General features: G+C 38.3%; 8 protein-coding genes across 8 annotated transcripts; 4 read left to right on the forward strand and 4 right to left on the reverse strand.

Moving 5' to 3' along the window:
• Nucleotides 1–2,935: 2,935 nt before the first annotated feature.
• On the forward strand, nucleotides 2,936–3,950 carry GCK72_008537 (uncharacterized protein; the record flags this gene model as incomplete). Its single annotated transcript, XM_003093170.2, has 2 exons — nucleotides 2,936–3,015; nucleotides 3,062–3,950. The coding sequence occupies 2 exons, from the start codon at nucleotides 2,936–2,938 to the stop codon at nucleotides 3,948–3,950; spliced, it is 969 nt and encodes a 322-aa protein (XP_003093218.2).
• Nucleotides 3,951–5,915: 1,965 nt separating this feature from the next.
• Nucleotides 5,916–6,936, reverse strand: GCK72_008538 (uncharacterized protein; the record flags this gene model as incomplete). The annotated part of the gene is made up of 2 exons (XM_053726879.1): nucleotides 5,916–6,810; nucleotides 6,857–6,936. 2 exons carry the CDS (start codon nucleotides 6,934–6,936, stop codon nucleotides 5,916–5,918), a joined length of 975 nt encoding a protein of 324 aa, XP_053586456.1.
• Nucleotides 6,937–7,256: 320 nt separating this feature from the next.
• Nucleotides 7,257–8,367, forward strand: GCK72_008539 (uncharacterized protein; the record flags this gene model as incomplete). The annotated part of the gene is made up of 2 exons (XM_003093189.2): nucleotides 7,257–7,336; nucleotides 7,383–8,367. The coding sequence occupies 2 exons, from the start codon at nucleotides 7,257–7,259 to the stop codon at nucleotides 8,365–8,367; spliced, it is 1,065 nt and encodes a 354-aa protein (XP_003093237.2).
• Nucleotides 8,368–9,186: 819 nt separating this feature from the next.
• Nucleotides 9,187–10,253, reverse strand: GCK72_008540 (uncharacterized protein; the record flags this gene model as incomplete). The annotated part of the gene is made up of 2 exons (XM_003093193.2): nucleotides 9,187–10,078; nucleotides 10,174–10,253. The coding sequence occupies 2 exons, from the start codon at nucleotides 10,251–10,253 to the stop codon at nucleotides 9,187–9,189; spliced, it is 972 nt and encodes a 323-aa protein (XP_003093241.2).
• A 3,365-nt stretch (nucleotides 10,254–13,618) lies between these two features.
• GCK72_008541 (uncharacterized protein) lies at nucleotides 13,619–14,248 on the reverse strand (the record flags this gene model as incomplete). The annotated part of the gene is made up of 1 exon (XM_003093206.2): nucleotides 13,619–14,248. One exon carries the CDS (start codon nucleotides 14,246–14,248, stop codon nucleotides 13,619–13,621), a length of 630 nt encoding a protein of 209 aa, XP_003093254.2.
• Nucleotides 14,249–17,832: 3,584 nt separating this feature from the next.
• On the forward strand, nucleotides 17,833–18,630 carry GCK72_008542 (uncharacterized protein; the record flags this gene model as incomplete). The annotated part of the gene is made up of 1 exon (XM_053726880.1): nucleotides 17,833–18,630. One exon carries the CDS (start codon nucleotides 17,833–17,835, stop codon nucleotides 18,628–18,630), a length of 798 nt encoding a protein of 265 aa, XP_053586457.1.
• Nucleotides 18,631–19,578: 948 nt separating this feature from the next.
• Nucleotides 19,579–20,685, forward strand: GCK72_008543 (uncharacterized protein; the record flags this gene model as incomplete). Its single annotated transcript, XM_053726881.1, has 2 exons — nucleotides 19,579–19,658; nucleotides 19,761–20,685. The coding sequence occupies 2 exons, from the start codon at nucleotides 19,579–19,581 to the stop codon at nucleotides 20,683–20,685; spliced, it is 1,005 nt and encodes a 334-aa protein (XP_053586458.1).
• A 989-nt stretch (nucleotides 20,686–21,674) lies between these two features.
• On the reverse strand, nucleotides 21,675–22,689 carry GCK72_008544 (uncharacterized protein; the record flags this gene model as incomplete). Its single annotated transcript, XM_003093185.2, has 2 exons — nucleotides 21,675–22,563; nucleotides 22,610–22,689. The coding sequence occupies 2 exons, from the start codon at nucleotides 22,687–22,689 to the stop codon at nucleotides 21,675–21,677; spliced, it is 969 nt and encodes a 322-aa protein (XP_003093233.2).
• Between the last annotated feature and the right edge of the window lie 414 nt (nucleotides 22,690–23,103).

Raw genomic sequence — 23,103 nt, forward strand, 5'->3', positions numbered from 1 at the left:
AAAATAAAATTCTATCAAAGAGTCAAGTATCGAGAAATTTCCCGATAAATTTTATCGACACTTTCCCGATACTTTCTCGAGAAAGTATCGAGACTTTTCTCCAAAAAAAAAAGTTTCGATGATTTCCCGATAAATCAAATAGTCTTCAGTATGTTTTGAAACCGACCGTTTCTCAACCGGGCGTTTCGCAACCGGACATTTCGCAATCGTTTCAAATCGTCCGGTTGCGAAATTTCCGGTTTCCAAATGTCTGGTTGCGAAACGTCCGGTTGCGAAATGTCCGGTTTCGAAACGTCCAGTTTCGATATGTCCGGTTGCGAAATGCCCGGACTTACACATTGGCCCCAACGACAATAAAGTTGCCCTATTATGAGACATAGAGATAGAAGCAAAACCGCGAACGCGTGCATATCACCTACATAGTCCAGAAGACGTCGTATCGCAATATCGCATTCTCAAGAAGGCCCACAAACCATAACGATTCTGAAAACAATAGCATGTTTTGGTAGATCAAAGAAAAAGGTTTGAACGAGATGTAAGGAAATAAATCCAACAAAACAACATGAAGGTGGCCTAGAATCCGGCACCTCAGTCAGATTGAATAGATAGGCGGCATGGTGCCAACTGTTACAACTGGAACATTGTTTCCCCTCGGGCGGAGCTAGAAAAAATGAAGACGCAGAGAAACGATGGAGAACGGGAACGGGAGAAAAAGAAGACAGAGGAGGAGAATGCTGATTGAAAGATGCACTTTTTTTGCACGAATAATAGATGAGCCTGGCACGGCGCCAGTCTTTTTTTCTGACAGCTGTGCCACTCGGTGGAAAAGAAGTCCGGAGCTGCTCCAGTGCTCTCTAACTTGAAAGATGCACAGCACAAAGTTTCAACCAGCTCTCGCAGAGAGCACTGGAGCAGCTCCGGACTTCTTTTCCACCGAGTGGCACAGCTGTCAGAAAAAAAGACTGGCGCCGTGCCATGTTCCGTTCCAGGCACATCTATTATTAGTGCGAAAAAGTGCCTCTTTCAGTCAGCATTCGCCTCCTCCGCCTTCTTGTTCTCCTTCTTTTCTTTCGGAAAAATTTGAATTCGCGTTTGAGTTGCTAGATGGCCCAGAAGGGCATGTCGTTCTCCTTCATGTCCGATAAAAACCATCTTTGCAGAATTCTCGACGATTTATTGTTGAGAAATTGTACAGTTATTAATTGTAGAGCGTTGAGGGGGAATAAAAAGACGGAAAATAAGACATAATAAAGAGAGAAGTCCGTCACAAACAGGCCGCCGCAACGTAGCAAAAAGGTAGGAGTGTTGGCCCAAATAAGGTTCACGCGTATCCGGGTCTCGCGACGGCCGGAGTACTGTAGGGGAAAAGCGCGCGTCGTTTAAATAATGAGGCGTTGCGAGAAATTAGAAGAGTTCGGGAGAATTGACTGTTTTCAGCTGAAAATAGGGGGGGGGGGACGAAGTAGAAAAGGAGATATACCGTAAAAACTGTATTAGAGCGACACCTTTAATAGAACAACACCCATCTATACTCAGGATTCATGAATATGATTATCCCGGTGTATTTTCTTGGTACTGATTAGAAGCAGCGTGAATAGTAACCTCTAGATCAACAAAAAGAACTTTAAAAAAATAATACTTCCGTTTAACTTTAATGAGTTTCTGAAAGCTCAAAATTTTTCTGATATGCGGCTGAAAAATAGAGCGACATGTCGCTCTAATACAGTTTTTACGGTAAATGGCTGACCGATAATATTGAGGGGATTTTGCAAGGTATATCTTTGTAACATGAATTTACTGGGCCCTGTGACAGAGTTTTCGGCCTCTTTTGGTCGTTGGTTCTTCTCTTTTTCTATCGCCCGAGTCTCCGTCCCTCTTCTGGCACGTGAGTCATGCGCGGAGTGATGGAGTCACATGACTGAGAGAGAGAGACGAGGGAGAAAGGGAACGCGGTGTCTTACGAAAAATGCATCTTTTATTCAGTTCCATCACACAGAAAAACGGAGAGGGGTCGGCCATCTGGAGCCCAACCACAGGGGTGCGAGGCGTAAGGTCCGCAATGAAAAGTTTTGAATTTATCGGCTGAGTCGCGATGCGTGTGCATCGCGTTTTTCATTGAAAGATACGACAAACACACGCTAAACTTGAACTTGGCACTCAGCCAAGTCCTTTTTGGAACGGTGCCAACCGCTGTGAGACGGAGCGCGTTTACGTGACCTTGCGTTTTGCACCCCTGTGCCCAACTGTCCGCTTTTCTAGTAAAACAGTCGACTGTAACAACAATTGTTTTTCTGTATGATAAATGAAAGGGCCTGGCAACGTTCTCTGTCGGTTTACAACAGTGTCATTTATCACAACCTTCGGTCGGGCCTCTCACTGTGCCAGGCACCGAAAACCAGCTGACTCGTATAGCTAAAAGTGTAAAGGTTCCTTAACAACCCAGCAGGACAACGACCACTGCCAATAAGCACCCTGCCGCTGACATTGATTAGTTTCTTCGCCTCAGTATTCACATCTCTGTCGAGCCAACCGGAGTAAAGTCTCGCTATCAGTTCTAGCGGACAGTTCGACTCCCCTAAACTGAATGCAATACCTTTCCCGATAACAATTAGTGGCCATATAGATCACGTGATAGAGTCGATGGCTATTTCTGCCACACTATTAACAAGTAGGGAAAGAGGTGGGTTTTGGGAAACGAAACTGTCGTTCTGTTTGATTTCTCAGAAGGTTCTCAGGACACCACACCTCAAGGATTCATAAATATGCTCTGTCAACATTCCCAGTGTACTTCGACACATTACTCTAGAGAAGTTTCTGGCAAACCAAATAGAGCGACACCCTCATTCCCCTAACATTCCTCCCTCTCGGCCTACCCCGTCTACTATTCTCTCTAAACCTCTGCCCATTTGACCACAAGAATCGATAATTCATTCGGATGGAACCTACTTTTCCTCTATTTCGACTTCCTGAAAATGCTATCGTTCACGTGCTCAAAAACATGGATCCCAATCAACTGTAAGTTGCTGGCTGCAGCTTTTTGTAAAACTCTATATATTTTCAGATTGATCATCTCCCTTGTCTCATTGAAATCTAAAAACCTTGTGACATCATTAGAATTAGGAGCTCGTTGTGTTTTCATCGACATTTCTTGGAAGTTTAGTATATGTTTGGCCATCGGAGGACCCATTTTTGCTTTTGACTTCTATAACGACTTGAATGGCCAGAATGAGCACGTAGATATAACTCTCCCAGTTGCTGCTCATGTTAGATTTGAAGGTCCAACAATTCAGTCATCCACTCTATTCAATATTAGCGATTGGATGAATCACATTCGAACAGTATTCTGCTATACCAAACCACTAAAAGTTAATTTTTTCGAAGGCTGTGAGAGATTTGAGGTTCAATCGTTAAAAAATACAATTGGAAATGTTGATTTTCTCTCTGTGGCTAGAGAAGTAACTGATGTTTGTACCAAGGAAGTTTTAAAACATTTCAATGCACCCAACGAGGTATCTCTGGACAGGAATCCATTCGACGAAGCCTGTGAAATTCAAAAATTCTTTATTCAAAACTACAAAGTATTCACATTTTATGATATATACTCATTGGATGACATGTTATTGGCCAACAGTGAAAAAGTCTACTTCTACCATCCAACAACCCAAAACCAAATCAACCAATTCCTCAAACACTGGATCCATGGGTCTAATCCAAGAATGCAACAGATATTTCTATCAATCGATAACACCAATAATTCCGTGAGGAGAGAAGTTCTTCTGAGAGGAATTCATTGTGTTGATGAAGAAGAACAACAAAAAATCTGTCAAAATCACGGCTTTGTCAGTGATGATAATATGGTGGCGATCAGACGGAACGACAGAACACCTGCAGTGATTGTGATGAACGAAACACAGCCTCTTTTCAATGTCCTTTTGGTTGTTTTGTACTAAAACTATTACCCTTATAACTCCACTCCACTAATTTTATCACTGTTCATTCTTTTCTTTGTAAAATTTAAAATGTTTAAGTGAAAACGTTTTTACACGAATAAAATGCGCTGAGGCGTCTTTAAAAGATAGTCACTTCAGATTTTCCAAGAGTTGAGAGTGTTAAGCCAAAGACGCCAAAACCGCAATGAATATTAATAAGTGAACGTTCTCCCAAACCGTTGGGGATCAGGATTGAGCGGGATTCCGCCTTCCACTATTTGAAGACTTTTCCGTCTTCCGCTCAGAGGATATCAGATTGAAAGACAACAGCGAATTATTTGCAAATCGAGACGAACCGAGACCGAAGTCCCGCGGGACTCGCAAAAACTTTTGCTCCTTGCGCGACAGGGTGCTACAAGCTAAGTTTTATGAGCTGAAACGTATATCAAAATGTAGATCCACCAAGGTCTATCTGTGACCTACTACGTACCAAACAGAGTTGCATGGAAGTAAACTCGGAAGTTAGACGGAAGTGAGTTTTAATTCGACAACATAAAACGGACGGCAAAAATATGAAGTGAATACCTTTCGAGCATAGAAAATTCCAACATTTTACTTGTCCCCTACCAGTTGACCTGAATAAGTCCTCACTTCCGACTTCCGACTTCCGGGATATTCCGAGTTTCAAAATCAGCTCTTTCTTCAAGTCTACTGATAGGGGACAGGTAAAATTTTGGAATTTTTATGCTCGAAAGGTAGTAATACCATCAATACAACGTATTCACTTCATATTTCTGCCGCTCGTTTTATACTGTCGAAATAAAACTCACTTCCGTCTAACTTCCGAGTTTACTTCCATGCAACTCTGGTACCGAATGGCTATTCGTTAATGTGCCGCAGGCCGCAGGCCGGAAAACGCGAAAATTGTCAACAAAAGAAATTCCAGTCGAGCTTGATAACTAATTAGCAATGTCAAGCAGTGTCACCTCACCACAAGTTATCATATTCCTCTCTCAAGTCAGCTACTCCCCTATACTGAAGTTTGATCAACAACACTATCAGTTAAAGCACACATCACATGATTTTCCTCTTCAATTTCGAATGTTGCCCTCCATCCTTTTCCTTTTTGTCATAACATTTCTGCACGTCGCTCGTCCCATCCACCGTCCTTGCCTCAGTTTTAACGGACGGTGTAAAGTATAAAGTATATTTTATGACGCAAGTCAGCGAGCATACTGCAGAGAGTAGCAGTAGCAGGTATCAAGAACATTTTAGATTCTAGCACATCTGGCAAGCAGGGAAAACAGTTCTTGCATGTTGCAATGTTGCTATACCGCCGGATTCCTGCTACAACTCCTCCGAACAGTTCTCTGCAGTATGCTCGCTGACTTGAATCAGAAATAATACTTTATACTTTACACTGTTCGATAAAAGTGAAGCTGGGATGGTGGGTAGGACGAGCGGCAATATATGAAAAGAAGAAATCCTGTGATGTGAGGGGGCAGCAGTACTGAAACCCATTCTGAAGTGAGGTAGGGGGAACTAGACTTCAGACTCTGAAAAAACTGCAATGCATTTGTGATCTCACATGAAACATACATTTGAGACTAGCACTTGCCCAAATCGCTTGACAGACGGCAAGTCACACTCCTCTCTTCTTTCTAGTGAAAGAGAAAGGAGAAGAGAACATAACGGGGTGCCAGGCGCGGTGCCCCTGGCACCTGGCAGTCAATTGTATTTGACGGAAAGGAGCGAGGGCGCCCCATCTATATTCATCTTCAGATTGTTTCATTGGTTTCTCTGATTTTGACCACATTCTACCCTCAAGTTCTAGCAAAAGAGAAGAGAAAAAAAAAGTTTATTAGTTGAAAGTTTATGAGTGAAACATTGAAATGTGGGTCTCCCCACATAGTTTGGAGAATAAAGAAATATCGAATAAACAATGATAACTTATCAGCGGAGTGCAGTTACAAAATCAAACAGTGTTTAGTACAAAACAATAAAACGGACATAAAGAACATTCTGTAAACTCTCGATCACAATCACTGCGGATGTTCCGTCTTTCCGTTTGATTTGAACCACATAATCACTGTCAATTCTGTGTTTCCGACGGACTTCCTTTTTTGCATCTAAATTCGTACCCATCCATTTGATTCCGTTCAAATACTCTTCTCTGTTCACAGAACCAGTTTTATCAATTGATAGAGCCATGTATTGTAGTCTTATATTAGACCCACGGATCCAATGCTTGATGAATCGATTGAATTGTTTCTGAGATATTGGATGTGTGAATCTGACTTTTTCACTGTTGAACAATAACATGTCATCCAACGAGCATACACTAGAAAACTCGAACATTTTGAAGTTTTGAATAAGTATTTGTTGAATCTGATGAGTCTCTTCAAATGGATTCCTTTCCAGGATTAAATTGTTGGGAGTATTAAAACATTTCAAAATTTCCGTGCTATAAGCATCAGTTACTTGGCTAGGAACAGAGAGAGCATCAACATTTCCAATCGCAGTTTTCAACGATTGAACCTCAAATCTCTCACAGCCTTCACGAAAATAAACACTCGGCGGTTTGGAAAAGCAGAATACGGTCTTGATGTGATTCATCCAATCGCTGAAGTTGAACTGAGATGATGATTGGATTCTTGTGTTTTCAAATGGAAGATACGCAGAAACTGGAAGAGTTATATCTACGGATAACAACTCATTCTGATCATTCGAATTGGCATAAAAGATTAAAGCGAGAAGGAATGTTTCAATGTGCACTTTTAGAATGATCATATCAGAAATGCAGATTTCAACATTAGAGATTCTTAATACTAATGATGTCACAAAGTGCTTGGTTTTATTTGAGACAATGGAGATGATTAATCTGAAAAAGTATAGAGTTTTACAAGAAGCTGCAGCCAGCAACTTACAATTGATTGGGATCCATGTTTTGGAGCACCTGAAGGATAGCATTCTCGGGTAGTCGAAATAGCGGAAAAGTGGGTTCCATTCGAACTCGAATTATCGATTCTTGTGGAAGAATGAACACAGGGTTGGAGAGAATAGTAGACGGTGTATGCCGGGAGATGTAGAGATTGCCGTTTTGTTTGATTTCCCAGAAGGTTCTCAGGACACCACACCTCAATTATTCATCAATGTGCCCTGTCAACATTATCAGTGTTCTTCGACAGACGATTCTAGAAAACCTTCTGGCAAACCAAATAGAGCAACACCCTCATTCCCTTAACATACCTCCCTCTCGGCCTACACCGTCGACTATTCTGTTCAAACCTCTGCCCATTTGATCACAAAAATCGATAATTCGTTCAAATGGAACCTACAGTTCCGTTATTTCGACTACCCGAGAATGTTATCGTCCACGTTCTCCAAAACATGAATTTTAATGAATTGTAAGGTGCTACCTGCAGCTTCTTATAAAACTATATACTTTTTCAGATTCGTCTTTTCCCTTGTCTCAACGAAATCCAAAAACCTTGTGATATCCTTAAGATTGAAAGCTTCTGATGTTAACATGTTCATTTCTCATGAGATTTGTGTAGAGGTGGAAATGGGAGAAAATGAAGAACCTATTTTCGTTTTAAAGTTCTATAGCGATAGGAATGCTCGTAATGAGTTGCAATCCATAGATAAAACTCTTCCAGTTGATGCGTTTCTTCCAGCAGAAAACGAAACAGTTCAGTTATCCACTCCATACAATATCATCGATTGGGTGAATCACATTATCGAGTCACTTGAGTCACCAAGCAAGAAAAGAATTCAGTCGACAACTCCATTCAACTTCAGCAATTGGTTGAATCACATTCGAACAGTATTCTGCTATACCAAACCACTAAATGTTCATTTTTTCGAAGAATGTGAGAGATTTGAGGTTAAATCATTAAAAAATACAATTGGAAATGTGAATTATCTCTCTGTGTCTAGCGAAGCAACTGATGTTTATAACAAGAAAGTTTTGAAACATTTCAATACTCCCAACGAATTATCTCTAGACAGGAACCCATTCGACGAAGCTTGTGATGTTCAAAAATTCTTTATTCAAAATTTCGAATTATTCGATTTTGAGGATGTATACTCATTAGATGACATTCTATTGATCAACAGTGAACAAGTCGATCTCTGGCATCCAATATCTCAGAAACAATTCAATCAATTCATCAAACACTGGATCCGCGGGTCTAATCCAAGACTACAAAACATGTCTGTATCAATTGATATAACTGATTCCCTGAGCAGAGAAATGCTTTTGAAAGGAATAAAATATGTTGATGTGCCAGAGGAGGACCAACTAGAAATCTGTCGAAAACACCGCATCGACAGTGATAATCTGGTTAAAATCAAACGGAAAGATGGAACACCTGCAGTGATTGCGATTAACGAAAGAGAAGCTATTCTCAATGTCCACTTCATTGTTTTGTACTAAAAACTAAATTTTGTTACTGTTATTCTTTCTAAAATTCACAATTTTTTCAGTTAAAAAGTTTTCTGACGAATAAAATGCGTTGAGGCGTCTCTAAAAGATAATCTCTTCAAAATTTCCAAGATTTGAGAGTGTGAATGTTATAAATTTTTTTTAATCCGTCGATCAGCTCCAAAGACCCCAAAATCTCAATAAATATTAATAAGTGAAAGTTCTCTTAAACCGTTGGAGCGCGGTGCCTCTTGGACCACAGCAGAGTTGCATGGAAGTGAAAATTTCTTATCCGGAAGTCGGAAGTGAAAAAAACGCCCGGAAGTCGGAATTAGATTTTTTTCTCGAACTTTCAAAAACTCTAAGAAAAAGTTCATAAAATTTGCGAAAGTCAGTGTAAAATTAGTTTTTGGCTGAAGAAAAGCCTATTTTCTGTCCTTTTAGATCATTTTTGGAAGTCGGAAGTGATTTTTGTTATCCGGAAGTCGGAAGTCGGAATTCCATGCAACTCTGCTACACAACAGTCAATAGTTTTTGTCGGCAAGAAGCGACGGCGCCCTATCTATCTTCATCTTCAGATTGTTTCATTGGTTTCTCTGACTCTGACCATATTCTATGCTGCCACTCAAGTTCTGACAAATGAGAAGAGAAAGAAAAGAATAGTTTATTCGATGAAAAGAGCAGAACAATAATTGTTAGAATAATTTGTTGTTTGAAAAGGAATGATATTTCGAAATTTGGAGTCTCCTCCACATACTTTGGAGAATAAAAAAAACATTAGATAAACAGTGACAAATTATCAGTAGAACGCAGTGATAAAGTCAATAGTTTTTAGTATAAAACAACAAAGTGGACATTGAGAAAAGGGCGTCTTTCGTTCACCGCAATCACTGCAGGTGTCCCGTCTTTCCGTCTGATTTCAACCAGATTATTACTGTCAATGCTGTGATTTCGACAGATTTCTAATTGCTCTTCTTCTGCCACATCCACAAAATTAATTCCTTTTAGAAGCACTTCCCTTCTCACTAAATCAGTGTCACCAATTGATAGAGACATTCGTTGCAGTCTTCGATTTGAGCCACGGATCCAGTGGTGGAGGAATTGATTGATTTGTTTTTGGGTTGTCGGACGATAAAATTTGACTATTTCACTATTCAACAATAGCATGTCGTCCAGTGAGTATACATCATTGAATTCCACCCTTTCGAAGTTTTGTATAAAAAATTTTTGAACTTCACAAGTTTCATCGAATAGATTTCTTCCCAGAGACATTGAGTTGGGTGCAATGAAACGTTTCAAAACTTCCTTGTTATATACACCAGTTACTTCATTAGCCACATAAAGAACATCGACATTTCCAATCGCTTCTTTTAAATATTGAACCTCAAATCTCTCACAGCCTTCACGAAAATAAACACTCGGTGGTTTTTTAAAGCAGAATACAGTCCGAATGTAATTCAACCAATCACTGAAGTTGAATGTAGTGGACTGAATTATTTGTTTTTCTAATGAAAGAAACGCATCAACTGGAAGAGTAATGTCTGCAGGTAGTGCCACATTCTGATCGTTCAAATTGTTATAGAAGTGTAAAACGAGAACAGATGTGTCAGTGTACACAATTAGACTAATCTTTCGAGAAATGGTGATGTAAGCATGACGGACTCTAAAGCCTAACGATATCACAAGGTTTTTGCATTTTGAAGAGAGAAGGGAGAATTCGAACCTGAAATGAAAAGAGTGACGTTTACTACTGCAAATGTGTTTCAAATTTTGAAACTCTTGGAATGAAGCTCATCCCATAATATATGATAAACTCACAGTTGTCCCAAACGCAGGTTTTCGAGAACTATGATGATAGCATTTTCAGGAAGTTGGAATAATGGAAATGCGCGTTCCATTCAAACGTATTATCGATTTGAGTAACCAAATAGGTAGAGGATTTGAATGAATGACTCCTGTGGACGAATGAGGTTGAAGGGAATAGTAGACGGTGTGTGGAGGGAGGTGTGTTAAGGGAAATAAGACTGTAGTTATATTTGATTTCCCAGAAGGTGAACGTTCTTTTTGGGAAAATTGAATGACAGTATAGAGACTGTAGTTTTATTTGGCTTCCCCGAAGGATACTATTGGTCTATTAAAATTGATGGCCAGCTGTCACACTATTAGCAGGTCGGGAGGGAGGTAGGTTCTGGAAAATAAGGATGTCATATTAGCACGGCACGCTTCTTACAACCGCGCTCTACCGAAACCCAAAAAAAATTGTGTGCAAGAGTGAGAGACTCCGAGAAAAAGAGACATTTTTCAAGTGGATTTCGGTGTAGCGCAGTTGTAAGAACTGTGCCGAACTATTATTATTTGGTTTGTCAGAAGACTCTCTGGAGGCATCTGTCGAAGTGCGCTGGGAGTGTTGACAGAGGAAATTTATGAGTCTTTGAGGTGTTAGTCCTGAGAACCTTCTGGGAAATCAAACAGAACGACACCCTCAACATCTTCGTCGGCTATTGTCCCCAACCAATTCTTCCACCGGGAGTGTACTGAGAAAATAATGTCGTTCTGTTTGATTTCTCAGAAGATTCTCTGGACACACATTGTACCAGTTTTCGAAAATTCCACAGTTATGGAATGACGGAGGTCGGAAGTAAAATTCATTATCCGGAAGTCGGAAGTCAGAAGTGAATTTCCTTATCCGGAAGTGATTTTTGTTATCCGGAAGTCGGAAGTCGGAAGTCGGAATTCCATGCAACTCTGCTACACAACAGTCAATTGTTTTTGTCGGCAAGAAGCGACGGCGCCCTATCTATTAGGTTGATGCATAAGTTTCTTTCTTTTTTTGGGTAATTTTTGGTATGAAATTTCTAGAAGACTAATAGTTCACATAATAAGAAACATTGTTGGTTAATAACTATAACTCATTGTGATTATACCTGTGACTTGACGTCCACCATCCGCCTAATCTCAGCCGGAGGCACGTCAAAACACTTGAGGAACCCTTTTTTGGTACCATTTTTCGTCTTCATTTTTTTCCTAGAAAATGTTGACAAGAATGGGTGAGCTATTCAGAATTAAAACAAGCAAGAAAAGTTATTTATAATAAGCAAATAGAGGCATTCCAACTAAGCAACGATAGTTCAGTGCGGGTCCCTGATGAAAGGTTAGGATCAGCAATTTAAGAGTGTGCGAGTATTTTCGATATTTCTTTAACTGTAGATAGGGAAATTGGTGGAAATGTTGGTTATTGAGTAAAGGAGACATTGATGTTTCTAAATTTACTCTGTTTCCAATATTCACATCATTTGTCCTTTTTCGCAGGAAGCCCGAAGTCAACATCATCAAAATCACTTGATTTTTAAGTTTGATGAGGCCTACTGCTCCTACCTCTAAAGCAATCCACTAGAAATTTTGCTCATTTCTAGATCAATGTGTGTACTATTGATTACTTACAATAAAATAATTCAGACTTATTTGTGAGCGTTCAGAAGAGGCCTAGACTCCACTCAGGTCTAGTACACAAAATTTCTCGAAAGCGCAAAAATCATAAGAAATTTATCAGCCAAGTTTTATCACTTAACTTGATGGCTTTGTCATAAACTTTTTTAAGACATAATTTACTCATGTTATCCTCTAACTTTTACAAATAGTTTGGTACAAATGTTCTCTCAAATATTTCTGTAATCTGTTTGAACCCAACTAAACCATGGTTTCTCGTTGCTGTCGATCGTCTTATCACAACTTTTTTATTTTCAACATTCCGACTGAAAACTAAAATGAGATAACAAGATCAAATCTTGTTCTATAAATTGCGTTCAATTTCTTATGAAGATCTTATCATTTCGATACCAATGCGACAAAAATCAAAAAACTTTCCAAAACAGCCATTTGGTTGGCGATCAAAAAAACCATCGTTTTCACGAGCGGACTGTCTAGGCACCAACTTGAAACATTATATGTTAGCCACTAAAGAGGTCATAAAAATGCAAAAAAGTATGGGTTGAAAAATAACCTCATCGCTTAGAGACCGGGGGCCAAAGTCACACCTTCAAAAAAGAAAGAAACTTATGCATCAACCTAATATCTTCATCTTCAGATTGTTTTATTGATTTCTCTGACTCTGACCACATTATATGCTGTCACTCAAGTTCTGGCAAATGAGAAGAAAAAAAGTTTATTCGTTCAAAAGGATAAATTGTAGTGGAGAATTAGATTGGAAGACATATGTTACAAAGGGGCATTGAAAAAGAGAGGAACGTTTTTAGTGCAAAATGATAAAACGGACATAAAGAACATTCAGGAGCACGAGATTGTCGGTCACAATCACTGCAGGTGTGCCATCTTTTCGTCTTATTTGAACCAGACTATCACTGACAAGTCTGTGTTTTGCAGCAATACTGAAGTTCAATCGAAAGTAAGGTATGGGAAACCAAAGGGACACAGTCAATAGGTGCGGATAAACATCTTGATAGTTGTTCACCTGAAACTTCAATTGAAGAAATACTAATAACAACAAGACTTCGTGGACAGCTTCTCAACGGTATCAAAACTGGAATTTTAACAAATTATACATAGGTTGATTATTTAATCAGTAGTCCTAGTTCATAGGTATGGAGTTTCTGGAAAGTAATTGTAATTCCCATATGAAGATTTTTATGCACGGGCTACTTAAAGGACGACTGAACTCATTTTTTTATTGCAGATTCCGAAAGTACAGATAGTTTTTCTGGCTTCACATGTAGAATGCATTTTGCACTCTGAAAAACTAACTGCAATGCATTTGTGATATCGAATAAACATACAGCGCTTGCCAAATTGTTTTTGTCGGCAAGGAGCAACGGCGCCCTATCTATCTTCATCTTCAGATTGTTTCATTGGTTTCTCTAACCACATTTCAATTGTTTCCTTCCCCCCGTTATTCTTTTTATGACATGCACCTTATTTGTCCTATTTTTTTTACTTGAGACTATCTCGTGAGGGATATGTTTCAAGTCTTCTTTGTATCTTATAATCTCTTATCCCTTGAAGTAAATAAATAAATAAATAACCCCATTCTGTGATGCCGTTCAAGTTCTGACAGATGAGAAAATAAAAAGAAAAAAATAGTTTATTCGTTAAAAAGGATAGAAAAATAAATAATAGAACCTTCTTGTTGTTTGGAAAAGAGTGACAATTTGAAAATTGGGGTCTCCTCCACATAGTTTGGAGAATAAAGAAACATAGGATTATTAGTGACCAATTATCAGTAGAGCGCAAACATAAAGAAGTATCAGGTTTAATACAAAACGATAAAATAGACATAAAGAATATTCAGGAAACCGTTGGTGGCAATCACTGCACTTGTTCCGTCTTTCCGTTTGATTTGAACCATATGAACACTGTCAATGCAGTGCTTTTGATAGATTTCCTGTCTCACTTCTTTTGCCACATCAACACATTGAATTCCTTTTAGAAGCACTTCTCTGCTCACGGAATTAGTATTATCGATTGATAGGAACATGTCTTGAAGTCTTAGATTAGACCCACAGATCCAGTGTTTGAGGAATTGGTTGATTTGCTTCGGAGATATTGGATGAGTGAATTTAGCTTTTTTACCGTTGAACAATAACATATCATCCAGTGAGTATACATCACGAAATGCAATTCTTTTGTAGTTTTGAATAAAGAATTGTTGAAATTCACAAGCTTCTTCGAATGGGTTCCTTTCCAGTAATAATTCGCTGGATGCATTGAAGTGCTTTAAAACTTCCTTGCAATAAACATTAGTCACTTCGCTGGTCACATAGAGAACATCGACATTTCCAATTGTATTTTTCAACGATTGAACTTCAAATCTCTCACAGTCTTGATAAAAACCAATATTTAGTGGATTAATATAACAGAATACAGTACGAATGTGATTCATCCAGCCGCTGAAATTGAATGGAATTGATGACTGAATTCCTTTGTTTTCTAATGGAAGAAACGCGTCAACTGGAAGAGTAATGTCCGCGGGTAGCGCCGCATTCTGATAATTCAAATTGACTTTTAAAAATAAATTGAGAGGGAATTTTCCAATGTGCACATTGAAACTAATCCCACGATAAATGCTGATTTCAAAATCACAGGCTCTTATTCCTAATGATGTCACAAGGTTTTTGGATTTCGATGAGACCAGAGAGATGAGGAACCTGAAAAAAGTATAGAGTTTTAGAAGAAGGTACAGGAAGCAACTTACAGTTGATTAGAATTCATGTTTTTGAAAACTTTAATGATAGCATTCTCGGGTAGTCGAAATAATGGAAAAGTAGGTTCCATTCGAATAAATTATCGATTTGAGTAACCGAATGATGAGCAGAGGATTGGAAAGAATAGTGGACGGTGTAGGCCGGGAGATGTTCTGGGAAATGAGGGTGTCGTTCTGTTTGATTCCCCAGAAGGTTCTCTGGACTCACACCTCAAGGATTCATAAATGTGCTCTGTCAACATTCCCAGTGTACTTCGACAGATGATTCTAGAGAACCTCATGACAAACCAAATAGAGCGATACCCTCATTCCCCAGATCGATCTCACCACCTTCTTTACCTGTTATTAGTGTGACAGAGGGTCATCGATTTTAATAGCCCAATAGTATCCTTCTGGCAAACCAAATACAGCGACACCCTCCTATCCGAGCTCCTCTCCAACCTCTATCGTCGACCATTCTCTCTAATCCTCTGTCCATTTGACCGCAAGAATCGATATTTCATGTTATAATGGAACCTACTTTTCCGTTATTTCGACTACCAGAGAATGCTATCGTCCAAGTGCTCCAAAACATGGACCTAAAACAACTGTAAGTTGCTACCTGCCGCTTTTTGTAAAACTCTATAGTTTTTCAGGTTGATCATCTCCCTTGTCTCAACGAAATCCAAAAACTTTGTAAAATCAATAGGATTGAGAGCCCGTAGTGTCTACACCGACATTACTCGTACGATTAGCCTTACTGTGGCTATTGGAGGATCCCGTCTCGCTTTAAACTTCTTTAACGATTCGAATGATCAAAATGAGTTGTTATTCGTAGATCAAACTCTTCCAGTTGATGCTTTACTTTATTATGAAAACGAAACAATTCAATCACCCACTCCATTCAATTTCAGTAAATGGTTGAATCACATGCGGACAGTATTCTGCTATCACCAAACAACCGGATGTTCGTTTTTTTCGAGACTGTGAGAGATTTGATGTTCGATCGTTAAAAAATACATATAGAAATGTCGGTGTTCTCTATTTAGCTAGCGAAGTAACTAATGTTTATAACAAGGAAGTTTTGAAACGTTTCATTGCACCCAACGTAATGGCTCTGGAAAGGAACCCGTTCGAAGAAGCTTCTGAAATTCAAAAATACTTTATTCAAAACTACGAAAGAATGGGATTTCATGATGTATACTCATTAGATGACATGTTATTGGTCAACAGTGAAAAAGTCTACTTCTACCACCCAACAACCCAAAAACAATTCAATCAATTCATCAAACACTGGATCGGCGGCTCAAATTCAAAACTGCAATGCATGTCTGTATCAATCGATATCACTAATTCTGTGATCGCAGACGTGCTTTTGAAAGGAATCAAATGCATTTGTATGTATAAAGATGCGAATAAAAAAATTCGTCGAAAACACGGCATTGGCAGCGACTGTATGGTTCAAATCAGACGGGATGACGGGACAACTGCAGTGATTGCGTTGGACCAAAGAGAGTATATTATTCTGAATGCCCACTTCATTGTTTTATACTAAAAACTATTGACTTTATAACTGCGCTCCACTGAGAATTTGTCACTGTTAATTCTTGTTAAAGGAGGACACCGGTATTCCAAAAATCGAGATTTTTGATATGAATCAACTCAGATTTTTGCGGAAAAGAGAAAAGTCTCTTGGAGCCAGGTCCGAAATTTAGTCTAAGGCGAGTTACGAGCCCTCAAAGTGTCAAAAAAGGGCATCTCGCATGGAATTTTTCATTATATTTCAACATTTTTTCACGTGCACGACGAGAGAATTTTACGTTGAAATATAATGAAAAATGGAATACCGGTGTCCTCCTTTAATGTTTACTGTGTTCAAAACTCGAACTTATTGCTTTGTTACTGATAGTAAACCTTTCATTTCAATAATTAATTAAAACCCGGAAATGCATAAAGATAAAACACGTCTATTACCTAGAAACAGAAAAATGGATAATCATATTAAAACTGGTTATGCAATAAACATTAACATTTGGATAATTTTTTCATTAAATTTTTTTTAGCACGAATAAAATGCCTTGAGACCTTTCTAAAAGAAACTTATTTCAAAATTTCCAAGATTTGAGAGTGTGAATGTCATAAATTCATTGGTTTCTCTGCCCACATTCTACGCTGTCACTCAAGTTCTGGCAAATGAGAATAAAAAAAGTTTATTCGTTCAAAAGGATAAATCGTTGTGGAGAATTAGATTGGAAAACATACAAGAGGGTCGAAATTTCAAAATTTTTTGCTCGCAAATTTGTTTTCTTAAAAATTGAAAAACTCTGTACTAGTACATAGTTATTTCTTAGTTTTAGATTTCGTTCAAATATGTGGGGAAAATATTGATACCGATTCTGTACCAAGAGATTCCTCCAGATTCAGTATGCATACCGATTCTGTACCAAATTTCAACAACATTAAAAATGTTCGTTTTAATGAACATTGCAAAAAAGCTTTTAACGTGTTTTATTTTTAAGTCAAGTTATCATATGCACGACAAATTATACGTAAGTCGCGATTCACCTGTGGAGAGGGTGATCAGGAAAATAAGAAGATGCCAGCCGAATGAAGCGCTGAAGGCGCGGCAGCCAGGCTGGTCATAAATAAAGTATTATTATAACCAGCGATCGTTTCAATCTCCCCGAACTCACCTCCTTCCCTACTTTTTAACACTGTGACTGACGGCTATCGACTTTAATAGACTAATAGTATCCTTCTCGCAAATCAAATATAACTAATTTCCCAAAAAAACGTTGATCCTAATAGTCACCTTCTGGCTGGTAAATCAAATAGAACGACAGCCTCATTTCCCAGAAGATACCCCCTTGCCTACACCGTCGACTATTCTCCCCAATCCTCTGCCTCATTCGTCCATAAGACTCATCATTTCGCATCCTCTGCCTATTTGGTTACTCAAATCGATAATTAATTCAAATGGGACCTACTTTCCCGCTATTTCGACTACCCGATAATGCTATCGTCCACGTGCTCCAAAACATTTATTCCCACCAGCTGTGAGTTAACAAATATAAAAATAAATCGATCGTCTCTGAAACTTGACGAATCTGCTGGCTGCTACGTGATGAAAACGAACTATTTCTATATTTTTCAGATTTAATATCTCACTTGTCTCAAAAAGAGCCAAAACTCTTGTTACATCCACTCGCCTTGAAGCAGACCTCATCAAAATCAATATTTATCGTTTTATAGACATAGATGTGCGCTTTCGAGACAAGACAACAATGCATCTCTACTTTTATTATGAGGGCAATGATCAGAATGCGGCACAACCCGTAGATGATCTAAATAGGCTATCACCGGTAGATATAACTCTCCCAGTTGTTGCGTTTCTTCTATTGAATTACATACCAATTCATTCATCCACTCCATTCAACTTCATCGATTGGATGAATCACATTCGGACTATATTCTGCTTTGCCAAACCACCGAATGTTTGTTTTCATCATGAATGTGAGAGATTTGATGCTCAATATTTAAAAGAAGCAATTGGAAATGTCGATGTTCTTCGTGTGGATAGCGAAGTAACTCTTATTTATAGCAAGAAAGTTTTGAAATATTTCAATACACCCAACGAATTATTTCTGGAAAGGAATCCACTTGAAGAAGTCTCAGAAACTCGAAAGCTCTTTATTCAAAACTTCAAAATGTTCGAATTTGATGATGTATACTCGTTGGATGATCTGTTAATGGTCAACAGTGAAAAAATCAGATTCCGTCATCCAATACCTCAGAAAAAATTTAACCGATTCGTCAAGCTTTGGATCAATGGATCTAATCAACGACAACAATACATGCTTTTAGCAATCAACAAAAACGATTTTGCCAGTGGAGAAGTGTATTTGTCTGGGGTCCGACGCATAGAAATGAGTGAAGAGGCGAAACAAGAAATCCGTGAAAAACACAGACTCATGAAATCTGTCGATATGATTAAGATCAAAAGAAAGGATGGAACAATTGCAGTGATTGGGACCAAAAATTCAGGAAATACTCTCTATGTCCACTTCATTGTGCAACACTAAACCTGAATTGAATTTGAAAATGTTTTTGGCGGATTTCTGTTTATCCCATGTCTTCCTTTCTATTTTTGCTTTTTTAATAATTTTTGCTTTATCTTCTTTCTTTAAATTTTAAAAACGCATTGATTTTATAACTACACTCCATATTCAACTTGATGCTACTCGTTTCTTTTTGGATCCTGACATTTTTTAACTTGACTTCCCGGAAACAACCATGTTTATTGTATTTATTGTATTTTGCATTTTACTTGTTAAATCCTCACGTGTCGAGAATAGGTAAATACATTTTTTTTTAAATAACAGAATGAACATATCTTAGAAAATACAGATTTTGAAAAAAAAAGATGAAATTCTTGAAAACTTTCAGAGCCAATACATTTTTAGTCTATAACAATGAAACGTACATGAAAAGTATTTCCTGTATCTTTAGTTGTAATAACTGCTGTTGTACCATCATTTCGTTTGATCGGAACCATAGAGATGTTCACAGAGCAAATGGAAAGAATATTCCTTGCATTTCTATAGGGTTTCGAAACTTTTGTAAATGTTCAAGATAAGGGTGTTGTTCTGTTTGATTTCCCAGAAGGTTCTCACACACACCTCGAGGACTCATATTGATATGTCAACATTCCCAGTGTACTTCAACAGATGACTCCAGTGAACTTTCTGGCGAAGCAAATAGAGCGACACCCTCATTTCCTAGAACTCACCTCCTTCGCTACTTGTTAATGCTGTGACAGATGGTGATCGCCTCTATTAGGCCAATAGTATTATATATCCTTGTGGCAAACCACTCATGACGACACTCTTTTTCCCCAGATCATATCTCCCTCCCGGTTCTCACCTTCAGTAAACTCTCCAATACTCTCCAACACACTACTCATTTGCCCACAGGAGTCATTCATTCGACTCATCTGCCTATTTGGTTACTCAAATCAATAATTCATTCAAATGGGACCTACTTTCCCCCTATTTCGACTACCCGATAATGTTATCGTCCACGTGCTTGAAAACATGTATTTCTATCAGCTGTGAGTTAACAAATATAAAAAATCGATCGTCTCTCATTTGATAAACGTTACGAATCTGCTGACTGCTACGTCTTGAAAACTAACTATTTCTATATTTTTCAGATTGAATATCTCTCTTGTCTCAACAAGAGCCAAAACTCTTGTTACATCCACTTGCCTTGAAGCAGACCTCATCAACATCAAAATTTATCATTTTATAGACATAGAAGTGCTCTTTCGAGATACGACAAGAATGTATCTCTGCTTTTATTATGACGGCAATGATGAGAATGCGGCACAACCCGTAGATGATCTAAATAGGCTATCGGCCGTAGATATTACTCTTCCAGTTGATGCGTTTCTTCTATGGGGAGAAACAGTTCAATCATCCACCCCATTCAACTTCATCGATTGGATGAATCACATTCGGACTATATTCTGCTTTGCCAAACCACCGAATGTTTGTTTTCATCATGAATGTGAGAGATTTGATGCTCAATATTTAAAAGAAGCAATTGGAAATGTCGATGTTCTTCGTGTGGATAGTGAAGTAACTCTTATTTATAGCAAGGACATTTTGAAATATTTCAATACACCCAACGAATTATTTCTGGAAAGGAATCCACTTGAAGAAGTCTCAGAAACTCAAAAGATCTTTATTCAAAACTTCAAAATGTTCGAATTTGATGATGTATATTCATTGGATGATCTGTTAATGGTCAACAGTGAGAAAGTCAGATTCCGTCATCCAATATCTCAGAAACAATTTAACCGATTCGTCAAGCTTTGGATCAATGGATCTAATCAACGACAACAATACATGCTTTTAGCAATCAACAAAAAAGATTTTGTCAGTGGAGAAGTGTATTTGAAAGGAATCAAATGCATGGAAATGAAAGAAGAGGCGAAAAAAGAGATCCGTGAAAAACACAGACTCATGAAATCTGTCGATATGATTAAGATCAAACGGAAGGATGGGACAATTGCAGTGATTGGGATCAAAGATTCAGGAGATACTCTCTATGTCCACTTCATTGTGCAACACTAAACCTGAATTGAATTTGAAAATGCTTTTGGCGGATTTCTGTTTATCCCATGTCTTCCTTTCTATTTTGCTTTTTTAATAACTTTTGCTTTATCTTCTTTCTTTAAATTTTAAAAACGCATTGATTTTATAACTACACTCCATATTCAACTTGATACTATTCATTATTTTTGGTTCCTGATATTTCTTTACCTGAATTCCCGACCATCGCTATTTATTGTATTACGTATTTTATTCGTTCAATCTTCACGTGTCAAGTAAACGTTAATAAATCTTTACTATTAACATCTTTACTATTAACAAACGCAAACGACTGTATGTTTGTTTGTGTGTCGCCGATCCTACCGCCTTCCCTACTGGACCGACAAAAGATCAGAAATTTCCCCCGCTTGATGCCCGTCTTTTTCTTTTTTCAAAATTCTCAAAATTACGTCTTCTAGATCAAAAAAATTGGATTTCAAGCCAAAGTCCAAGAGAGAGAGAAGTGGGAGGCGGTCGGCAAAACCCGTGAAACGTCACCTTCTCAGTGGCGCGTGGATAAAGGGGAATGCGCCGACCGTCCGATCTGGCAAATGAAGCAACGTTGACTACAGGTAGTTGGTTCAACCCCGGACACGAAATAATAGCGTTTTAAATCATTTGAATTTCATCTCTAATGTAGCCAGCGGCTGCATAGCCGTCTGGTAATAATAAATATGTTAAAACGAACATAATTTAGAGAATGGAGAGCCAATACTTTTTAGTCCAATACAATGAAACGGACATGAAGCGTATTCCCTGTATAACGCCAAGAAAAATATGTTTCAATTTTCTCTTGCAACATTTTGTTAGAAAATTTATTAAATAAACATGTATCAGCGGCTTTCTTTTACAATAATATCAGAGCAGTTAAAAACAGAGATAAGACGAAAAATTGGTGACTTAACACAATGGGGTGGTGTAAATAAAATGAAACATAATATTGTGGAACACACTTGCATGCCCGATATGTTTTAGTAATAGGCGAAGAAACGGATGTAAAGAATATTTTCGAAATCCTTGGTCGCAATCACTGCAGTTGTCTCGTCGTTCCGTCTGATCTCAACCATATAATCACTGACAATTCCTTGTTCCTCACAGATTGCAAGTTGCTTCACTTCTGCCACATCAACACAATCAATTCCTTTTAGAAGCACTTCTCTGCTCACGGAAGTAGTATTATCGATTGATAGGAACATGTCTTGAAGTCTTGGATTCGAACCACGGATCCAGTGTTTGAGGAATTGGTTGAACTGTTTCTGAGATATTGGTTTTGTGAATCTGACTTCTTCACTGTTGACCAACAACATATCATCCAGTGAGTATACATCACGAAACTCAATTTTTTCGAAGTTTTGAATGAAAAATGTTTGAACTTCACAATTATCTTCAAATGGATTGCTTTCCAAAGCGAGTTTTTTCAGGTCTTTGAAACTATTCAAAATTTGTTTGCTGTGAATATCAGTGACACCTTCAGTTATAGCAAGACTATTGACGTTGTTTAACGTATTCTTCAGTGATTCCATTTCAAACTGCTCACTGCCTGGCTTAAATGCTACTGCTAGTAGATTAGTACAACAGAATATAGTCAGAATGTGATTCAACCAATCGCTGAAGTTAAATGAAGTTGATGGTTGGAAAGGTTGGTGTAGAGAAAAGGTAGAAGCAGAGATCGGGCGAGTAACGTCAAATTCGGCATTCTGATCATTCGAACCATTGCTAAAAATCAAATTCCACCCGGATGTATCAAAGTTCACATTTAGACAAATTTCGAAAGAAATGCCGATGTAAACACTAACGGCTCTCAATCCCAATGAAGTCACAAGGTTTTTGGTTTTCGTTGAGACAAGGGAGAAGATGAATCTGAAAAAATGAAGGGTTCTACAAGTAGCTGCAGCAAAAGACTCACAGTCGATCAGAATTCATGTTTTGGAGCACGTGAACGATAGCATTCTCGGGTTGTCGAAATAGCGGGAAAGTAGGTTCCATTCGAACTCGAGTTATCGATTTTTATGGACAAATGAGTAGATGGTCGGAGAGAGTAAGCGACGGGGCAGGCCGGGAGATGTTCTGAGAAATGATTGTGTCGCTCTATTTGATTTACCAGAAGAATACTATTTGAATCAACGTTGTTTCTAGGTAGTTTGTATGATGGGGAACGGGGGTTGTTATTTGATTTCCCAGAAGGTTTTCTAGAATCTTCTGTCATAGGTTTCCTTCTGTCAAGGGCTTTGGTTCTCAGCCCATTATGAAGAGGAGGGGATAAGAATCGTGACCATCTGCTCAAATATTCTAATGCCCTGTTGTTAGTGCCACGTGACCCATTGGAAAATTAGGTGTCAGAACTGGGCACATCTCTTACTATTAGATTAACCTCCACGTAGATCTATATATTTTTAGGTG

This window comes from Caenorhabditis remanei, chromosome III (assembly GCF_010183535.1).
Source record: "Caenorhabditis remanei strain PX506 chromosome III, whole genome shotgun sequence".
NCBI classification, from domain to species: domain Eukaryota; kingdom Metazoa; phylum Nematoda; class Chromadorea; order Rhabditida; family Rhabditidae; genus Caenorhabditis; species Caenorhabditis remanei.